Source organism: Hippopotamus amphibius, chromosome 9, assembly GCF_030028045.1.
Source record: "Hippopotamus amphibius kiboko isolate mHipAmp2 chromosome 9, mHipAmp2.hap2, whole genome shotgun sequence".
Taxonomy (NCBI): Eukaryota; Metazoa; Chordata; class Mammalia; order Artiodactyla; family Hippopotamidae; genus Hippopotamus; species Hippopotamus amphibius.
The window spans coordinates 22722817-22744698 of NC_080194.1; the positions used below are offsets into that span (position 1 = coordinate 22722817).

The 21882-nt window shown below is 34.2% G+C and overlaps 1 protein-coding gene across 1 annotated transcript in view; it reads right to left on the reverse strand.

Moving 5' to 3' along the window:
• Positions 1 to 1151: 1151 nt before the first annotated feature.
• The window catches only part of SLC17A6 (solute carrier family 17 member 6), a 38233-nt gene continuing 17502 nt past the window's right edge, over positions 1152 to 21882 (reverse strand). Inside the window, exons 4-12 of the mRNA XM_057749918.1 lie at positions 16862 to 16976; positions 15670 to 15757; positions 15044 to 15130; positions 12061 to 12203; positions 8268 to 8417; positions 4947 to 5079; positions 4411 to 4521; positions 3827 to 3954; positions 1152 to 3111 (exon numbers count right to left, since the gene is read on the reverse strand). Coding sequence (XP_057605901.1) covers positions 2776 to 3111; positions 3827 to 3954; positions 4411 to 4521; positions 4947 to 5079; positions 8268 to 8417; positions 12061 to 12203; positions 15044 to 15130; positions 15670 to 15757; positions 16862 to 16976 — 1291 coding nt within the window. The 3' untranslated portion in view covers positions 1152 to 2775. The remainder of the gene's footprint in view (positions 3112 to 3826; positions 3955 to 4410; positions 4522 to 4946; positions 5080 to 8267; positions 8418 to 12060; positions 12204 to 15043; positions 15131 to 15669; positions 15758 to 16861; positions 16977 to 21882) is intronic.

A 21882-nucleotide genomic window follows, 5' to 3' on the forward strand; every position in this document is an offset into this window, starting at 1 on the left:
AATCAGGCTAGATCTCCGGCTGGTTTTTCTTTATGCAGAGGATTCCGGGAAGAGAAAATATATTCCCTCATCTCCCACTCTGAGGTTATGTGAGTGGTGGATAGGGAGTAGTGGTTGAGCCAATAAATATTCTTAATTCCTTAAGCAAAAATCTGTTTCAAAAATAAAAATAAAAGCAAAAGCACAGCTAATCATCATGACTCCTTTCCAAATCCATAGTATCTCCTGTGTCCTCTTGATCAAGTCAGTTTCCCTTACTGACCTTCAGTGTCTTCATTTGTTAAATAAGGGGTGTCAACTAAATAATCCCATAAAAGTCCCTTTAAGTAATAAGTTCTAGGAATCTCAGTTACCAAAGTTATATAATGATGGTTTCCCTTTCTACATATCTGTAAAATTGGGAATCAGAGCAAGTGATCAACTTTCCAGTGACAGACATTCCATTGGCTTCCCTGAGAAATCTTGCGCATTATTTGCTGGTTTGGCTGACACATTATACTAAAATTTCATGATTCAATTTTACCTTGGGAAAGTTATTTAAGCTTTCTGAGCTTCAGTTCCTTCATTTGTAATCTGGATATAAAAAGTGTATCTACTTTGGAGGGTCCTTGTGGCGTTACATAAGATACTCCACACAAAATAGGGCAGTTACAGCACAATGTACACGTACAATCAAAATTAGGTAGCATCAACTGACCTGACAACTTTTGAGCTTTATTCCTAATTTTTTTAAAGTTTAGCACAAGTTGTGAGAAGAGAGTCATTGATAGAATTTGACTCAAAGACCTATTTCTTGATGTAAAAGTCTCTTTGGGGAACCACATCCCACACAATCTACACAATGCCACGTTCTTCCATTAAACCTCAAGAGGCCAAAAAGGCTGATATTCTTGAGCCTACATTTGATTTCATTGGGACGTACACAAGCTAAACTATACAAAGCCAAGCTACAAAGACATAAAACAAACCCAAATTAATGTATTGGTTTTTTGCAAAAGGATAAATAGAGCATTTTATTAACACTTTTTTTTTCAGCAACAAAATGATAGTCCACATCTTTTCATTCAACACAACAAAAGCGATGATCACATTACATCACTTTGAGACACAAAGCAAAAGATATTTTTATTATCTTAAGGTCAAGAATGGTCTGCATTTTTAAAACAAACTTTATGTTTTATATTTGCATTAGCAGGGCCTCCAGTCACTAGCACAATACAATGAACAGATCAAATATCCAGAATAGACAATTAAACACACCAATAATATTTTAAGTTGAATTGGGAAATGCATTGTTGTCATTTTAGAACATTATAAAGAGGTCTGATGTTAATGTTTTAAAGGAAAAAAATCATTCCAACCACCCAAACAGCTACCACAAGCAAAATGAAGATAATATACATACAGGAAATTTTATGCATTGCACTTATTGCTCGGTACACAAATGTTGCAATTCTTGTTGAGTTATATTAAGAAATGACAAGCAAAATGCCTCTGCCCCATCTAAAATTCTATGACTCTATGAAAGTAGAAATTGCAGTCCCCTAACCCAACATTAGGTGTATGCTATTTTTGGTTTTTTGGTGAAGATTGTTTATTATGTATCTGTGTATGGATATGTATAAGATATACAGATATATATAGATATAATTTTAATATAATTTATTGTCCTATGTATTTAAGACAAATATTTTAACGGGGATTTAAATAATAAAATCGTCTACTTACAATATCTCTATTATCTTTTCATATTATATATAGCTCTATGGCACGTTTCATATATATTAATTATTAAGGAAGAAAGATATCTATATCATTTCTATTTCTTTTTTTTTGTTAATATTGCATTTAAAGGGCTATATCTCCATAGTAAATCTCTTATTAGATTCTTTATGGTGTATGCATCTTTTTTTTTCCTAATGCAAGTTACAACCAGTACAAAGTTGTAATAAAAAATACATTGAAGTCTATTTTTAATATTTTTTGCAAAAAAGTTATGTGATATGCTACATGAAAAGTCAGATTCTATTGAAGTGTGAAGTGTTTTATACTGTTAGGTAAATGAATGGAAGAACATGAAGCATACCCCTCACTTTACAAGTTCTTTTTCACAGATATAAGTGTTTGTGCCCAAGCATTTCATATAAAACACTGCAAGATATTCCTCTTGAGAATCAACAAAATATTCTACATTATGTAATAACAACAATTATTTAGTACACTTTGCTAGTTGCTAGCCCACAACATTCTTCTCTGCATGAGAGATATCTCAACTCCATAAATTATACTCATAAATGTTGCCAACACCTGATGCAGCCAACATGACAACTTCACTTTTTTTTAACAGGACTTCTGCAAATATCTTGCCATACAGTGTAACAAGTACATAAGTGCATTTTGCATGATCAAGTAGCTTTGGCTTCCTAACCTTTGTAGGATGGGATGTGCCAACTGTTTTAGTTGTGCTTTATTAAATGGTGATGAGTTTTAGCTCATGTGAATTCAATGAGTAACTATTTGCTTCTATGATTTTGACCAGTCAATCTTTAAATCACAAATGCAAGAATGGATGACTTGAATGGAAATGATGGAATTTTACAACTTCTATAGATTGCACTTGATGGTAACTTCATGAGATTGTTTTGATTTCATTTTTACAGCAAGACTTGCCTGGTTGATATGTTTACATGTTTACACCACATTTTTTAAAAATTTTTGTGCAATCACAATTAATTTAATCACAAACACTAAAAATAAATCCAGCAATTAGCTTTGTTATGAATAATCATCTCGGTTCTTATAAGTATATGAGTCTTGTACGTCTTCTTGTACAAATTCCTCTTTCTTTTCCCAACCATTAGGCCAACCTCCATTGGCCTGTGTTGTGGCACCGTAAGACTTGGTGGTACCATAATTTATATAATTTTGAGTAATGTCCCCTGTTTCTTCATCAAGCTCATCTTCATGGATAAATCCACATTTTTCTTCACTTGTTTCCTCAGGGTCTGCCCAAGGTTGCTTCTCTCCTGAGGCAAATATTGCATAAAATATAACTCCACCATAGTGGACCAGGGCAGCGATCAGGAAGACATACTGCCATTCTTCACGAGACTGCGGTGACAAAAAGTGGCACTGTGAAAACATACTCCCCCTGTTTGAAAAAACCTAACAGCTCTGAATGTTTCACCATCAAGCTTTTCATAAAATGCTATCATCAGGGGAAAACCCTGCTCTGCTTATATAAAGCAAATACTGTGATAGAAATGTTCTATAATACTATGGCTTCCATTACTTACAAATTTTTTGATCTGCAGTTCTGAAATAGAATTCCAAATATATCTATGTTCTGCTAATTTTTTAAATATTCATAATCTCTCTTAATTTCCATTAAGTTACTTATTTTTTTCTCCCACTTCTTTTATTTCCTCTTAGTAAACCATAATTTCGAAGCTCTACTTATAAAGACAAATAGCTGATAACAATACTCTTCCACCAATCACTACGGAGAAGCCTGAATTGATGTTTACAAATAAAGCTCAGAAGACTTCCACTTGTCTATTCTAAAGAACTAGGTTGTTGTTGTTTTGCCTCACCAAGCATATCAGAAATATTAAAAGGTATTGAAAAGCATAACACTCATTGGTTGAGGAAGAGGGCTCCCTCAGTGTTCTTAGAGAGAAATTCTCTTCTGAACCTCAGTTATCTCCCCTACTCAGACGTGTGATGACTACATCACAAAGAGAATGCCAAAGAGAACATATTAATGCTTTTCCCAACCACGAGTGAGAACATTCTACAAATGAATATCTCTTTTGTTTTGTCGTACCTTATTCTTTGTCATTGCACCAACGATAATAGGGCAAACCATTCCTGACAATGTGCCAACACCATTCGAAATGCCCATTAAGATACTGGCATATCTTGGAGCAATATCCAAGTGGTTAACATTGAAACCTGAAATGTACACATAAGATGTGACTCAGAGAATCCTAAACCTCTCAGAAGTAGGTGACTAGAGAATATCCTCTATCACACTCACCACCCTCCTTAAAAGATACCAGGTTCATAGTATGTGCTTAATAACTACTTTTTGATAATTTAACTCAGGGATATAATGAGAATGGAAGGAGATATGATTTGCTTCCAATACTTAATATGTGATACTCACTCCACAGAGAGGAGGAGATATTCACTTAAAAAAAAGAGTAAGGGTAAGCAGGGGGAAAGTGAGTAGTTACAAATCCAAATAATAATTTCTAAATGTTTCATTATTTTTATTTTCTAGTGGAAATATGTTGAGTAAACTTTCTCAACAGTCCAAATGTTAAAGGGTAAAGTAGAATATATAGATTTTTTATCACTAACAAAAATCAGAATGTTACAAGTACATATTTTTTTAAATTATCTTACCAGAAATAGCAAATCCGCTGAATCCCACTGCAAGTACCAAGAACGAGATTGCTACGCCTCTAGTATGAGAATAACCAACAACCAGAAGCAGTGTTGCTTCCATGCCAAAACCTTCAAAAACAGACACATGAAAATACTTCAGAAATTTACGTAAATTTTTCCAATGAATCAAAATTGTTAAAAATGACCACACATCAGTATTTGACCTAACAAACTACTTCAGGGAGTCTATCTTAAAAATAATAACAGTAATAATTTATGCACAGAGGTTACTGAAGACTTGTGTTTTAATAAAAACATCAAAACAACCTTAAGTTTCAATGGTAGGAAGGGCAAATAGTTATGCAACTTTTAAAAACTAGGAGTTATGAAAATTTGAAAATGGAAGAACGATTATGAATGAGTATGATTATGACTGAACAGTGAGGGTGCAAATTTAACAGCATATTTGATGTGCATAGCAAAAACTGACTCACTCATGTCAGTTAGAACTTTGTGAAATAAGAACATGTTCTTTACATCACTTATGTACTTACCACCACAATTCATGATCTTTCTTACTGTAGTAGTTGAAAGAATTTGCTTGCTTCTTAGAAAATCTGCAATCTGCCCTCCAATAGGCACAATAATTGTCATTACTAAGTGTGGCACAGCAGATAGCATGCCAACCTGATGAAAAACAAAACATGACCATGAGTAATGTGGGCAATTTAATGGTCTCATAAGCACTTTATGGACAAAGGAAGGAAACAATACTGTCTCTAAATGACCAATTACTTATTCCCAGAATAAGCAATAACTTCCACAGAATAAATGAGAAAAGCTAAGTAAATTTACTTTGATCCCTTTTTATCTTCTGTAAGATAATATTTTTTCTGTTATGAGTCAGTAAATTTTGAGTTTATGAGTAAACTATCCTGAATCTTATCGCAGAGTGATTCACATTTATGCATCCATTTTATAGTCTTAAACATGTTCGCAAAAATTCATCATTAGCAAGAGAGGGGAAGAGAAAGAGGACAGAGACAGGGTCAGAGAGAAAAGAAATACATTCGACAAACCTTGAAGAGATTATTTTAAAATTCATTTTTAATTCATAATAAGGCTAAAACCTTAATTCCATTTTAAATATGTACCTCTTATGAGTTTTATATTTAGTTTCTATAGATTAAGAGCCCAGAAAATGCAGATCAGTTCTCAATTTCTGGCATTTTCCTTGTCAAATACCAGTATTTGGTCACATTATCAAACAGCAGTATATAGTTTCTGTACTAATTTCATACTAAATGGCCCAATTTAAAACCTAACCTGCCAGCATCAATTCAACACACATTTTTGACCAATAATTATGTATAAGACATTGTCATCTGGGCATCATGGGGGCAGAAATTACAAATAAAACACATATTAATTGTGTATTACCACACATATGGACTTAGTAAATTCTGTATATATTTAAAGATCCAAGAAAGATTTTTACTAAGTATACTTTGAAGTGCAATTCCTGGAAAACGGTAAGTACTAGATAAATGTTTATTATTTGTATAAATATGCTCTTTCAAGATAGATTAATGAAGATTTGAGAAAAGATTCTGTTTTATTTTATAATGCTGTATACTGTGGTGTCATGACCTAGGACTTGAGATGGTTAATGATTAATTGAGATATTAAATGACTCTAAAAGAGCTTAAATATCCAAGCAATTTAATTCTCCCTCTCACTTCAGATGGAAAATTTTTAATATTATTATTCTCATTGCATTGACAAAGAAACTGTGACTTAGAAGGGTTATGCCATTCTCAAGGGGTTGAGAGGTTTTATATATGAGTGTGTGTGTGTGTGTGTGTGTGTGTGAGAGAGAGAGAGAAAGAGTGTGTGTGTGTGTATGAAAAAGCCATTGCACTTATAGTTTTGTCTATAGGATACTCAGTTTAACTAAGGTTGGTTAGAACCATCCTCCATGTAAATATTTAGTTCACTTAAATTTTGCTGCACTTCTAAAAGATGGACTTAATACCATTATTTACAGGTAAGAGAACTGAGATGACACTTTATTCAAGGACAGGCCCAAGATTATGTAACAATAGTCTCCTGCAGAGCTTGGATTTGGGACTATGTCAGCCTGGATCCAAAGCCCATGCTTTATTTCCTCCATCACCTCCTTTTCACATTTTTCAGGTAAGTCAGTAATCTTTTTTTTTTTTTTTTTTTTTAAGCAGTATAGTCAAAATCTTCAGGCCAATCTATGTGTGTAGAATTTATCCAAAATTTTAGTTAAAAATATAATAAGTGAATCAGACCAACATAACTGGTTATTATATTTAGTTTTTGCAAAATATCATTGCTTTTACTCAGGCCTTTTCCATTAATTGGAGCTACAGGCCAGAATGACCACACAGTTTCATTAACATCATTTGGCTCCTTCACTCTCCCCCACGAGACCTGACTTTATTAATAGCCTCTCAGTGTCATATTTGTCCTAGATTGTGAAAATGGACTCACACCTCCAGCAGCCTTTGTTGAGAAGTATAACACCTCTCAGAGCTCCCAAAGGCTACCCTGCAATGTTTGATTAGCTCCAGAGAGAAGAGCCCTGTCTAAAGCAGCCATTCTTCTCAGGAATGGAGGAAACAGTTTCCTTAGAAACAGGAATTACAAAAGAGCTCTTAGAATAGCTACTCCTCAACTCGGGTTTTCTTCAGCTCCAGGCCTTAGATAGTCTTTCAAGTAGAGACATAATATGAATAGTGAGCCCAGCTGGACTTATGTAATGACATGAAGAGAAATGGCAAGTTCATGGCCAGTACAGACAAATGTATTCAGCAAAGGGCTCGGCACAGAGATAGCACTGAACAAATACTTGTGACATGCTTAAATGAATTACGGTTTACCTGAATTTGAATGGTGTAGTAAAGGGAATTGAAACATAAATCGAAGGACATGGACTTAAACTTGATTCTGTCACTTATTGTTAGCTTGGCCTTGGGCAATTTAAATATCTCCCCTAGTTTCTGTTTCTCCATCATTTCAAAAGAAATGATGATAGTTACCCAGCTGGTTGACCAAATAAGGTTGTTCATGAATATGAAAGGAATCTGCAAATTTCAAACCCTTATAAAAATATAAAGTAGTATTTTTATGTTCATTTTATCCTTCTAAAAATCTCAAAATGATTATGTTTTCATAGCTACAAATAAATGTCTATAGCATTGAGCATGCTGTGCTGTAATTGGAAATGTATTATTTTTGTCTACACCACCAAGCTGTGAACTCTTGAGGAAAGGAACCATGGTTTTTTGTTTTTTGTTTTCCTGAATATAACACATAAATCTTCACATATCATGTTCAACAAATGCTTGCTAAATGATTAAACTGGATAAATAACATACAAGAATGTTTTCAGATATTTTTGCTATCCTAAAATCTTTTAGTCAGACAGATTTCTGAGAGTATTGAAGAAAAGTTAGATTGATAATTATACAAATACAAATCCATTTTAATAAAATAATTTTTGTTCACTGTTTATTGTCGTTGACCTGAAACTTAAAAGGGGTTATGTTTATTTACAGAGAAAAAGCTACACTGCTGCCCACTCCAACCAAGATGTAAGCTCCATGAGGGCAGAGACTAGGTCTATTCTGTCTGTATTCCCAGCAACAAAGAGCAGTTTCTAGCAGTCATTTGAATGCAGTCGGCACTCGAACACCTTACTGAGTCTTTGTTTACTGGAAGTTATTTGTTGAATAAATAAATGAATAACTCATAAAATTTAGAAGATAAAATCTTGGTAAAGGAATTTAATAGTCACTTAAGTACAAAAATAATGCTCTAGTTAAAGAAGGATAAATTTTACATACCTTGCTGATTTCAAATCCAAAGACTTCCTCAAAATATGCTGGCTGACTAATAAGCAATAAATAAAAAGTCCAGCTTCTGCAGAAGTTTGCAACAATTATTGCATAGACTGGCATAGATGTAAAAAATTTCCTCCATGGAGTCTTGAATTTCTGAAATCCCAAAAAGAGAGCCATTCTGATCATTATAATATTTTCTGACTTAAATGGGAATAGTAGATATTTCACATTGTTGGGCTGTATATGTTGGGACATGAGTAGGACGTAGGCAGGAGGTGATGAATTTTTCATTGCCACAGTCTAGTTAACCTTAGCTGCATAAATAATTGTTGGAAGAAGGAAAAAAAAGACATTAGTCTCTCCTTCTGATTAAACTTATTTAGTTTTAGAAACATACAAGCCTCTATATTTATAGAAGAGTAATTCCAAAAGCATAGATCCTAGTTTCCAAGATTTTTGTTTTGTTTTGGCAGTGATAGATCAGGTCTCAGCTAAAACTCACTGCCAAATCAATGACCTTGTTGGTATCTGTCACATTTTATTTAAAATGTTGAAAATTCAATGTATCAATAGTTAGGAGGAGAAAAATAAGAAAAATTAAGAGTGCAATATTATAGACCCTATCAAAAGTCAATGATAACACTACCTAACTACAAATTCTCTTGATAGCCAGTGCATATCAGTGTAAATTCTGTGAAACTGGAGTGCAAGATTCTGTAAAGTTCACGTGGTGTACATCTGTATTAAAGCATTTGGCTCTCCAGCACACCACAGGTACCTCATAACTAGTTTTCTTAAATATGATTGGCTTTGCTTATGACACATGAAAAAATTATACCTAGTATACTTAAAGATCCTGTGTATGCTCAAATATAAAGCAAGTATCTTCCCCCAAGACTAATATTTTTAGACCTTAAAATATCTCTCAGAGTCCCAAACACTGTCTCAGTTCTTTATTTTGAACACTGAAATACTGTTTGGTGAAGAAACAATAGCCTACTATAACTGTGTTTAATGTTAGCTTTGATTTCTTAACCTGACCAAATTACTAAAAGAGGTGGCAAACATTTTTTACACAGATTTAGTAAGTATTCCTGGATATAGAATCTCACAACTGCTAGTATTGATTGTGAGTCAAATGAAACTTTTTTATAGATCACTTTAAAGCAATACAGTATGAAGATATATAATGGTGATTGCAAGTGACAAATCGAAAAACAAAAGCCTGTCCTAATAATAAATAGTGAGTATTGCCACTTTAGATAAAAGTTTTAGTGACACCATTATAGATGGATCCAAAAGCTGCAGGTTTAAAAGAATTTTTTCTGACATGTTCTGGAAAAATGGTGCCAGACGAATATACTTATTTCAAAGATAATGAAAATGACCAAAAAAGGAATGTTTATTATAGCATGATATTTGAATAAGTAATAACTTTGGAACATTATAAGAAGAAAATAATTTTTTCCTGCTGAGAAGGTGTTATTTTTAATTCATACCAGGATCATCTCCATTAAGTACTTTTTCTTCAGGCTGCAAAACATTTCATCAAATGTAAAAGAAAAGTGTCTAATCATATACCTTAAAAAATTGTTGGTGGCTATAGGAGGGCTTATGGTATTCTGATAACATTCTATTTACTGAACTGGCTGTTTGCTTCACAGGTGTGTTTAGCTTATAAAAGTTCAGCAAGCTATTCGCTTATGACTTGTGTATTTTTCTAACTATTTTCTAAAGAAAAAATAGAGATTTAAGAGACATTAGAGTCAACTGCAATATATGATCCTTATTTGGATCCAGACTAAAAACAAATGGTTACAAAAGACAGGAATGTTGACTAGGTAAATTGGGTATCAAAAACTTGAATATGATCTCGGTATTAGATAATGTTAGAGAATTATTTTCAGTTGTGTTAAGTATGATGATAGTACTTAGATTATGAAAGAATATTTTTATTTTTCTAGAGATGCATGTATTTGTGGGTAAAGTGTTATGACACCCCATTTATTTTAAAATCATTCAGCGAAAAGAAAAGTGAAATAAATAAGGCAAGTTGTTAAACACTTTTGTTTCTAGGCAGTGGATAAATGGATGTTCCTGTTACTTATTCTTTTTGCTATATATTGAACTTGATCACAATAAAAAGTTCGAAATAGATAAAGTGCAAATCCTATTACCACTTGATCTCATTTTTAAATTTACTTCAGGAAAGTTAAAAAAATCAGTAAGAAGTAAAATACTATGTCTAGAAAAACAGTATGGTCTAGAAAATGGGAAATTTGAGCTTATCTATACTGTTTTATCAATCTACCAATTATTCTTTTTTGGGTCATTTCCAGAAATTGGTTTTCACTTAAACTAAATTTCTTATTGATTTAAAAATTTTATGCCTAACCTAGACACACAACCTCTCAAGAACTGGTAAATAAAAGTATATTTGATCAATGAAGATATGGGTTAATGAGATTATTTTTGACTAGAAATTGAAGCTAGGTACTGAAGTCACCATAGATTAGCCTATATTTAGATTCCATTCGGAGCAACTGGAGCTGGTTGGCACCAGCCAACATCCACCCCATCCCCACATCACCACTTGCTTCTTGAGTAGCTACCATTAGAAAGAAATTATCAGTCTATTTACATAAGGAAACAGGAAGGGAACGTTCTAATGCCAGTCTATTTAGCTAATGGAACAATTATAATGTAAGATTTTTTTAAGTACTGGTTTCACTTCTGAGTGATATCCAATATGGCATTTTTATTATTCATTAAAGGCCAAGATATCCTCAGCAACAATGGGTGACTGATGTTTTTACCTAGAATGAGATGTCAAAGACAGGCCTTCCCTAACAAATGAAGTAAAGAATCAGAGCTGAAATAGAATACAACTGAAGTTGGGTAGAAGCCTTTAAAAGAAAGAGGAGAAGAATAATGCATAAGGAGCATTGGTTCTGCAGCCAATGCACAGTAACTTCCAACTCTTAGCGTAAGGAAACTGAGTTACTGATTAGGTGCTGAATTACTGAGCCTGCCTAAACACATTATTTTTGCTTTGTTTTATTTTATTTTTTTACAGCATCAGATGGTTATTCATGAATTACTATTTATGATGTATTAACATGCATACTAAAATATTTACGTTATTGATATAGAATTGCATTTGTCTTTACCTTGGCAAATCCTGTCCAAGAAACTAAATCATAATCAGAGAAAGGCTTTACAGCTTTACCTTTATAATACTTGATCTCCATACAATAATCATAAAAATTTGGTACTATTTTATCAATAAAAGGGTTATATTATATTAAGAATATTTTTCGAGTTAGCTACATATAGTTGGCAAGCTAATGCTTCAGTGTTTACTAAATCACATAGAAATACACATGTATAAAACTTAGGTTTAGAATATTCAGTGAAGAAAAAATAGCCCTTTTCATGACTGTGTTAGGTGATTTGACACTGCCTGTACTCTAAATTTAACAAATATTAGTTGAATTTGTTTCAATTATGAGCCATGTTGAACAGTTTTTAAAAACTTGCTGAGGTTTACAGTCATAGCTATAATACAGTTGAGATTTAAAGATGCTTAAGAAAAGATAAACAAAAAAAAAGAACTCACAGATGAAGGAAGTAGCAATTGTTTCTAGGTCAGGGAATATGCATGGAATGAAGAAAATCACCATGATTGATACCAAATTAGTGTCACTGAATAGGGACTCATAAAATAATCTGGTTGGTCGAAGGGAGGTGAGATGGAGAACAAGAATAGGAACAGACACCATAATAAAGTTCTTACTTCCATTGCACCTAAAAGATTTGCACTCTCTCCAATGCTTTCTTCTATGTACCTACGTTCTTCTTCTGTAATAGTAGGATGCTTTGCAGGACTCTCGTAAGACACCAAAAGCCAAAACATGTACCAGATCATTCCAAAGCTTCCTGAAAGCAAAAGTTCAAAAGGAGGAAATCAAGGAAAAGCCATCATAAACACTTCCATTTAACAGTCATTTGCAGGAATAAAATTACAATAATTTTGTGACATTCTACAGAATATGAATTCGAACTTATGTTTCTCTGAAAGAATCTAGCCATCTCTGTTTGTCTTTTGCCACTAGACTTTAAGCACCCTGAAGGTTGGTCCTGTAGTTTTATCTTTCTATCACTATTACATAATGTGGATACACAGGAAACTCACAATAAATAATTATTGAGTGGTGTAATTTGGAACATGTTCATACACCCAACAAACATTTACTGAACAGTCACTCTTCCCAGCACTCTGCTGAGTGACAGAAATATGATAAACCAGACAAAATTCCTGTCTTCAAAAAATTTCGCTAGGAGTGAATCCTTTTATTTTAGCCTGTCTTTAACATGTGGCAGTGGTCTGTTTTTCCAGGGAAAAGAAGTGCTTATTTCCCTCTCCTGTTAGCATTTCCAGATCTAGTAAACAGACTATTAAATAAAATCTAGAAGAATGTTTTATCCTGAATAGAAATTGTACATGAAAAATGGGCTCCTGGAATTAATGTGGTAACATTTAGCAGTTTATGTGACTGTATACCACAGCACATGCTATTGCCTCTTGATTATTGTTTGGGCAGATGAAAGTTATGAATTCCAATACCATAAACAGACTATTGCAAGTTCTTTTTCATCCCTTTATTTAGCACGCTCACCATTAAAATATGCCCTTTCTGTGCAGTATAAATCTGAAACATTAATAATAGAAAACTTTCACATAATTTATTCTGGTTTCCCAGCAACTGGCCATTTCATTTTTGCCTCATACTGTTCTATTTTCCCCCTGGGTAACAATCTAAATTCCCCCTGATCTCTATTAATACCGTTGTTTTATTTATTTTTGTTGTTTTTTGGTGGTTTTTTTTTTTTGCCTATTCAATCTCTAACTGTTCCTTAATACCATAACTCCTGATGTGCTGAGCCCTTTTAATTACTGAACATGACAGCAAACACAATTTGGAGTCAGAATATGTGTGAAATTTTGGTATAGTGTAGTGGTTATGGAATATGGCTCTCCCAGATTCAAATCCTGGCTGCGTCACTCATTAGCTACATCTTCTAATCTGTAACCAAATCCCTGAAAATCTCCACTGCGAAATGAGATCATTCCTTTTTTTTACAAGATTGTTGGAAACAAGTTAAAGGAGGTAATGCATAAAGCAACTAGCACAGTGGATGGCACAAAATAAGGACTCAATAAGTGAGAGCTCCCGTGATTTAATAATAATCATCATTTCTACTAACTGAATACATCTAAAGTGCCAGACACTCAGCTAATTGCTATATATGCATAATCTTTTTTTAACTTAAGCTGCCATATGGGTCTTATCTCATTAATTTTTAAAATATGAATATTGAATGTGTGGCTCAAAGACCAAATTTTTGTTACACACAGCGAGTAAGCAAGTACTATGATATTTTCAGCTTATCTAATATTTAAACTTTGTATCATCCAATGTTAATTATTAAATGAGATACAGCTTGAAATAATGAGGTTGATTTCCATGAGTCCTTTGTGGAAATTAATATTCTTACTTTAAAATCACATCACATCTTCAATTAAGTAATGGACGAAGGTACAAATTAGAAATTTTAATGGATGGCTATACCAACTTGTACTATATACTCTGTAAGTAAGTGCTGTAAACCTCTTTGAACTACGGGCTTTTAAAAAAATAAAATAAAAGATATGAATTAATCTGGTAAAAAAAAAAAAAAAGGATCTCCCTAGAAGACAAAAATGCATATACTAATGCATGTATGGCTTACCATTTAGGGCATTCATGAATCCAAAACCCATCATGGCTTTTGAACCAGGATAAGAGCCCCTACTATAAAGTACATTTAATAACATTCCACAGATAAATATAAGAATTTGCTTTGATGAGAACATTTCACAATGAGAATGAATCACTGCAAATTTGGAAGCAGCCAGATACTGTTCTACTCTCCATGACTTCATTAATCTTTCAGATTCTCCTGCCCATGTTCAAAAATGGTGTTAATCAGTGACAACATCAGTTGGAATCCAGATCTCTTGTACTTATTCTTTCCCCTTTATTAAAAAGTGTCTCAATAAAAACAGATGATTGAACTTGGTGTACCCCCCAAAAAATAATTTTAAAAAATTCAAAAAAAAAAGTGTCTCTTAGAGAGTAACTATAGGGATACTTTCAATTAGTAAGCTTCCAGATTATGGTTAGAAAGTGAACAGAAAGGGAGTTTGGACTTTGGGTTTCGTGTCATTTTTTTTCTACTTGGGGCTTAATCTTTAATTATGGAGAAATGTGGACTAAAATGTGCTTCTGCTGCAGCTGACTGCTAATATTTCACCACAAAACTGAATTTTTGCATTAGCACTAATACCACCTTTCAGTTTTCTACCCCTATTGAGTCTTAAGGAAGCAGGATCAGGGAAATGACCAAGAAAGCAGTAACCAAAAATAGTAGTGGGTGCTGCCCAGCTTCTTCCTCTTACTCAGCTTTGAATCAAGAGCTAATTTAATTTTTTTATAATCAAGGACAACACAAACCGTACATTACAACGTTTCCATCAGCAATGTGGTTGCTTTTAAAAACAATAAATAACAATGTAGAGAAAATCACAGAGATAGATCATTTCCTTGATCTTCTCAGAATATAAGGAAAGGAATCTTAATAAAGATAATGAGTTACACAGTATATTCACTGATCTATCATAGTGTTTTAGTTTATGCACATTTCTTTTAACTCTATTGTATAGAAATGCAACATACCGTAGACATAGAATACGGAAGACCAGCCAGTATACTGTACAAGAATGCCAGCTAAAGGCATTGCAATCACAGCTCCGGCATAGGAGCCTAAAGTAGAAGAGAAAATGGGAGAAAGGTAAGTGAAATCAATAATAATTATTGACTTCATCTCACGTTCCTTGGTTGGATCACACAAACATGCCCTTGCACACTTGGGTGCATGTGCCCTCACACCCACGCACATCCAAACACATATATATGCCTACATACTTAGCCTTAGGAGTACAAGACTACACAAGTGAATATTACCTACATACCCAAGCCAGAGATATAAAAGTAATACAATACTATAATTTAAAAGAAACTTAAAAGATTATAATAAAATAATTCATGAATATATTGATATTTGAAAACCCAGATGAAATGAACAAACTCCTATAAAAATACAAAATGTAAGAAGGAGTGGAGGATTTGAGGAGACCAATTATAATTAAAGAAATTGCAACAGTGGGTCAAAAACCTTTCCTCATGTACACATACAGACACACCTCAACTGATTTTACAGGTGAGCTTTACCAACTTCCGATTCTTATCAAAGTTGTTCCTAAGCTTTTACCTGCCATAACTGCATATGCCATAATACTCACCACAAAAGGAGGTGGTTGCCAATCTACTCCTCTCTAGAGGAGGGGCCCATTTGCTCCATATCCCGTGACATGCTGGGTAGGTGACACCCTATGATGGGAGAAGATATACATTGCCAGTTAGGGTTCAGGGTCATTCAAATATAAGTACATTCACTTCTCTGATGTGATGCTGTTTCCGTAGAATGGGCACAAGGTCTTAGGAGGAGCTGCCACTCAATGGGCCTTTCTTTGCTGATTCCGTGAAATTCCATTTTAATCAGCCCAGACCAGGTAAGACACGGCCTCTTTTTTAGTCACCTGTTCAAATTCTTCCCACCCTTCAAGACTTCCTTCTACCTCCCTTTTCTTCTGATGAAGTCCAAAGAAAAGATCTTCTATTACTCAGTTCATCTGCAATTCTGACCAGTTTGAATAATTTGAGAGACATTTTTGTGAGGCATTAAACTCAGTGATTCCCATATACAAGGAATCCCTTCAGAGGAAGGTGAAGCAACAAATTCTTGAAGGTCATACTTCCTGAAATTAATGTCTAGAACTTAAAATCTTTAAAATATTCTTTTTCTATTATTTTGATCCTATCATTTCTTCTTTCTTTTTGGAGAGACAGGAAATTGTTTTCAGTGCCTTAGCAATGTATCTGACTTACCTACCCCCACCATATTTCATGGAAAGAGAAGGGGCAACAGGTACGCCCTTCTCAAGTTTTTAACTGATATTCTTACAAAGGCTACAAGCCGATAGAGCAAAAGCCAATCATTAGAGTTAGATGCCCAAAGTATACATTCAATGAAATGTTTTAGTGAAAACTCAGATCATGATTAAAAGCCAACAGGGGCTTGTTATGAAATTCTCCAAAGGTATTAATTCAGAGTTTTCACCAGCAGACGATGGACTCAAAATTTTTATCACAGCACAGTAACAAAAGTGCCTGCTCTTTTTTTTTTTAAAGTCAAATAGTCACTAAACATTTCTTTAATACCATTCCATTCTAGAAAGTGGGGGTAAATAGTCACAGTTGTAGTTTATCATCATTTAAAGACAAGATATCTGATTTCTAACCCTTCCAATTTTTTTTAGCACTCTGTAGACACAACCTAATAAAGTATATTTATTTGTAGGTCGAAACAAAGATAATCTTCTGATTCTTATTAGCATGCCAACTTTAAAATGATGTCATCCTGTAGTTGCATACCTCGACAAGTCCCTGAAGTATCCTAACAAAGATGACACACCCATAATGCACTCTGGCTGCTGATGGAATTAGCATATTCAGGGTAGAGGTAAGAAGTATGGCAGCTCCAAAAACCCTGAAAAATAAAAGGAGTTAATAGATCTACATTTCTCAGATCAAGTTAACTATGAGCAATTTTAAGGTAGACTGTTTTTTTCCAAAAGAATAAGAATATTCTAAACTTGATTGGCTAGCCATAGCAGATATACTTAGACTATCTTGAATTGCTACATCATTTGAAGCACAAGAAATAAAAGAAGGATCCAATAATTCTGTTCACTTTCCTCACAGATCTAATTACAAATTGCAAATAGATAATGAATCACTGTATATGATTTTGGTCTATACATCAGTCTACAATGTAAGCTGCTTAAGGGCAAGAGCTTGTTTTTCAGATACACTTTTGTATCTCTAATGCATAGCACAGGGCCTGATACACAACAGATACACACTGAAGAGCTGCTAAGGAAATAATAAGTGCCTACATGGAATTGTGCCTCATGTGATACCATGAAGTAGGGTATAAAATTTTATGAATGGAATCATATTTAAATGCCCCAACAAATCTCATAATCAGCTCCCACAGGACATGTTAGAAATAATAATTACTTAATATGTCTATCTCAGGTTTGTCTATCTTTTTGTGTAGGTGTGTAGGTGGTGGGATTCTGTCTGAGATGTGCCTCTACTTGCATACATATAAACAACAATTCAAGAAAGCATTGCTAACATTTTTATCCACCTGAAAGTAAAAATTCCATTCCATCATTAATCAAAAAAATCTTTCATACTGTTAATCCTAAGCAAGAAAAATATCCCCTTAAATGGGTAATTTTGTAAACACTTTCTGGCATAGAAATTTGGGGACACATTATCTCTGATGAGCTAAGCTGCATGTTCTGTGCAAGTTTTTTCAAGTCAAACATTGAGCCTTGGATTCAGTCAAGATTGGTTGCCTTATAGAATCTTTCATTTTTCCCAGGGCACATTTAAATGTAACCATTAAAGATGTGAGCTTCTGAAAGGGGCCTTGATTATTGTTAATCTGCCATGGAAATTTAAGAAATGACTTTATGAAGGGCTGAAGTGGATCAGCTCCTTTTCTATGAATCATAGACTGGGTCAAATACATTTGTTTACTTGATGTAGCCTAATATCTGCCTGTCCTCAGTGGCTTCTCTTCACAGAGGGAACTAGTCACTCAGGAGGTGAGTATTCTGTTCCATTCTTCCTCTGTGCTGTTTGCTTTGTGCTTGAGTTAAAGAATAACTTATTTCCTAAACATTTAGCACAAAATAGAAACTTTCTATGTCTAGAAATGATTATTCCCATTAAAACGCCACACACCCAGTGATATTAAACTGCCAAATATGGATTTATTTTTCAGAAAATAAATGCAAAAATCCCATAACCTGTCTTTATAAAATAAAAATTCAAAATTGTTATTCAAATTGATTTAAAATGTATTTTCATGCTTGATTACAAGGTGAAAGAATTTTCTCTTCTTTCAAGACTGAAATCCACATGTTCTTGTGTGTAAATCCCAGAACACTTTGGAGGTTTCCTTTAGGACTGAGAGGAACTAGATAGAAGGGAACATATGTGGCATGTTTCCTGGACCTAGTGGTAAATGGTACCTGAGACAGGATGGAGGTGCAACAGAGAGGATAAAGGTGGAAAGAGTAAAAGACAGGAGTCTGGGGCATATGGGTAGGCTGTCTTGATACTGAACAGTATCTTTCTGTAGATCTCTCCCACTTTGCTCATCATGCATGATAATAATGAGACCAGGGTTGCTTAAGCCATAAAGGATAAAGAGAAGCAGGGCTACATCAGGCTAAAGGATTTTCAAAAGTGTTCATATGTTCATCCACCGCATTCAGCCCCTTTGGAAGAATTCCTTCAAACTGTCATCCATGAACCAACTATATTAGATTTCCCTGGAGTGCTTATTAAAAATGCAGATTTCTCACTCCAGACTTTCCAAAACAGAATGTGCTAGGAGTGAAGCCTGGAAATCTGCTCTAATAAGCAGTCCAGGTGATAATTCTGCATGCTAAGCTTTGCAAAACAAAAAACACTGTACTATTTTTTATCCAGGTTTATCTAATATGTGTGTCTTCTTTTCTAATATTGTACTTATTTTGAAAGAATGATGCATGTTTATTTTCTATGAATATAGCTTTCAATCATCAGTTTCTTTCTCCCTATTTGAAAGAGTTTAAAATACTGCTATCTCTAGATAAACTGGAGAGAGATGAATTTTATCCATTCGTTAGTTCAAGGTTTCTCCACCTTCACACTATTGATATTTGGGGATGGGTAATTCTTTGTTGTGGGATGTAGTCCTGTGCACTGTATGATGTTAACAGCACACTTGACCTTTATGCACCAGATACCAGTAGCACATGCCTCCAAGTTGGGACAACAAAAAATGTCTCCAGCAATTGCCAAATATCCCTTGGGGGACAAAATCACCTGCCAGTAGAGCTGAATCAATTATGAACTATTTGTTACTCAACTCACACTATAGTCACAGCTAAAATTAATGAGTGTTTATTTAACTGGCTAGACACCATGCTAACACTTCACATGCCTTAAAACCCACAACCATCTAACAACCCAATGACATGGGCATTATTAATATACCCATTTTGTAGATGAAGAAACCAAGCCTGAGATAAGTGAAATCATTTGCCCAAGTCGTTAACCAGCTCTAGGTAGAGGGTCCTTGCTTCAAATCTAGTTTGTCTGATTCCAAAGTCAGTGGGTTTTGCCACTGGGATTTATACCTAATTATGCATATAATATGTAGTTAGTAATGTGTTTCAGAATTCTAACTTTAAATTTAACTAATCATAATCACAAAGCCACTTGAAATCATACTACTGTTCCTGAGATAAAATGTCAATAGACTACTTTCAATGTTTACTTTCCACTCTTATCCTGAATACAGTATTTCAAATTATATAATCTGTGACATTTCTAAATGCTTCCTACTTGTAACTTTCTTAATGTGGTTAACCATCCTTTTTTATTAGTGGCCACTGCATCATAAAAATGGATTGACTTTCATGGATGGACCTAGAGACTGTCATACAGGGTGAAGTGAGTCAGAAAGAGAAAAGTAAATACCATATAGTAACACATATATGCGGAATATAGAAAAACGGTACAAATCAACCAGTTTGCAAGGCAGAAATAGAGACACAGATGTAGAGAACAAACATATGGACACCACGTGGGGAAAGTGGGGAGGGTTGGGGGGGAATGGATTGGGAGATTGGGATTGCCATATACACATTACTAATAAGAAAAAATAATACCAAATTGTACACTCTAAATATATGCAGTTTATTGTATGTTAACTGTATCTCAATAAAAGTTCTTAAAAAATATATGTACTTCAAATATATCTTTAATATGTAAAAAAAAATGGATTGACTTTTTTCTAAGTATTTAAGAATACAATCCAGCAAACTTTTCATAACCTAGTCTTCTTTTCTAATTTTATGAAAATGATATCCAAATCTATATCCAAGTAATTAAAATTATGATTATCAAAATTCTTGGCCAATGTGGGAAGCGTTTACACTTTTTATTGATGTACTACATACAGCCAAAATTGAAGCAGCCACTTCATTCAACACTCATTTCTGCATTCACACTCCAAACCTCTGTGAGACTATATTTATGGTAATGTGTTGAGGAGGAGAAGGGAGCTAAAATTTACAGAACACTTACGATACTTTCTCCATCTACATTAATTCACTTAATTCTCACAACAACTCTCTGAGTCACACTTTCCTTTCATTTTACAAATCAGAGAATAGAGACAGACTGTGCAAGAAAATAGCAAGCAGTAGAGCTGATATTTGAATTCTCTGATATGGAAATCTATAAATCTGTGCTCTTTCATCTACACGATGCAACTAGGCACCTAGAAAAAGACAAGGATGTCCTTGGTGTAGGAGAAGAGAAAAGGAAAGATAAGCAGCCATGAGACAACATATCCTTAAGGCTATAGCAAGAGTACAAATGGAAAGCAAAGGAGGGAAAAGTCCATTCCAGCTGGGGTGACCAGGAAACCAGCGCTTCAGGAGGAAACTTAAAAGTTGGGCTTTGGAAGGTTGATCTAAAAAAGAATGAAGACATTCCAAAGAGGAAATGGATCCGCAAAGCTTCAAATAATAGATGAGATTACATTACATACCATAAACTAGAACAGTACTGAAAATGGCTGTACATAGTGGTACACGTGAGTAGAAGAAAGAACATCAGGAGTGAGATAATGAACACGGAAGCTGTGAGCAGGGCTTGAGGAAATGTAGGTAGGACAAGGAAGGGAAGAGAAGAGACCATAAGTCCATGACATCTTGAAGATGATGGAGTTTAGGGTGATCATAGAGGGAAATCAATTATGTCCCTAAAGTCAAGTAAATATGAAGCTTACTGAAATTGCAGGGAGAGGAAACTATGAAGTCAGGGAGTCAGAAGGTGACCAGCATGCATGTAAGTTCAGGTAAGATGAAGGTTTGCCGGGGAGTAAAGGGGCCAAAGTCAGTAAAAGTGCTAAAGAGAAAAAGATGACATAAATATTGTACAGAAACTTTTGTAAGACTTTAGATTTGCTTCTTAGTAACTATGTGACTGGAAAGTTATTTAATCTCTCTAGGCTTCTGATTCCTTGTCTATAAAAAGGGCAGTGCTGTGTAATGGTCTAGAGCATGGTTACTAGGGCCAGACATCTGGGATTCAAAGTCCATTTCTGTTACTTATTACTTGAGTGATCTTGAACAGTTTATTTTACTATCTATGCTTCATTCCTCATTTACAAAACGTGGATATTTACAGAACCTAAGAGCTATTACAAGTTAAACACCCAGAAGAATGTCTGGCATATCCTAAGCATTTAAGAGGTGTTAGGAGTTGTTCAATGATTATATTAACCTATTATATTTCAGAGGATTGCTGTGAGGCTA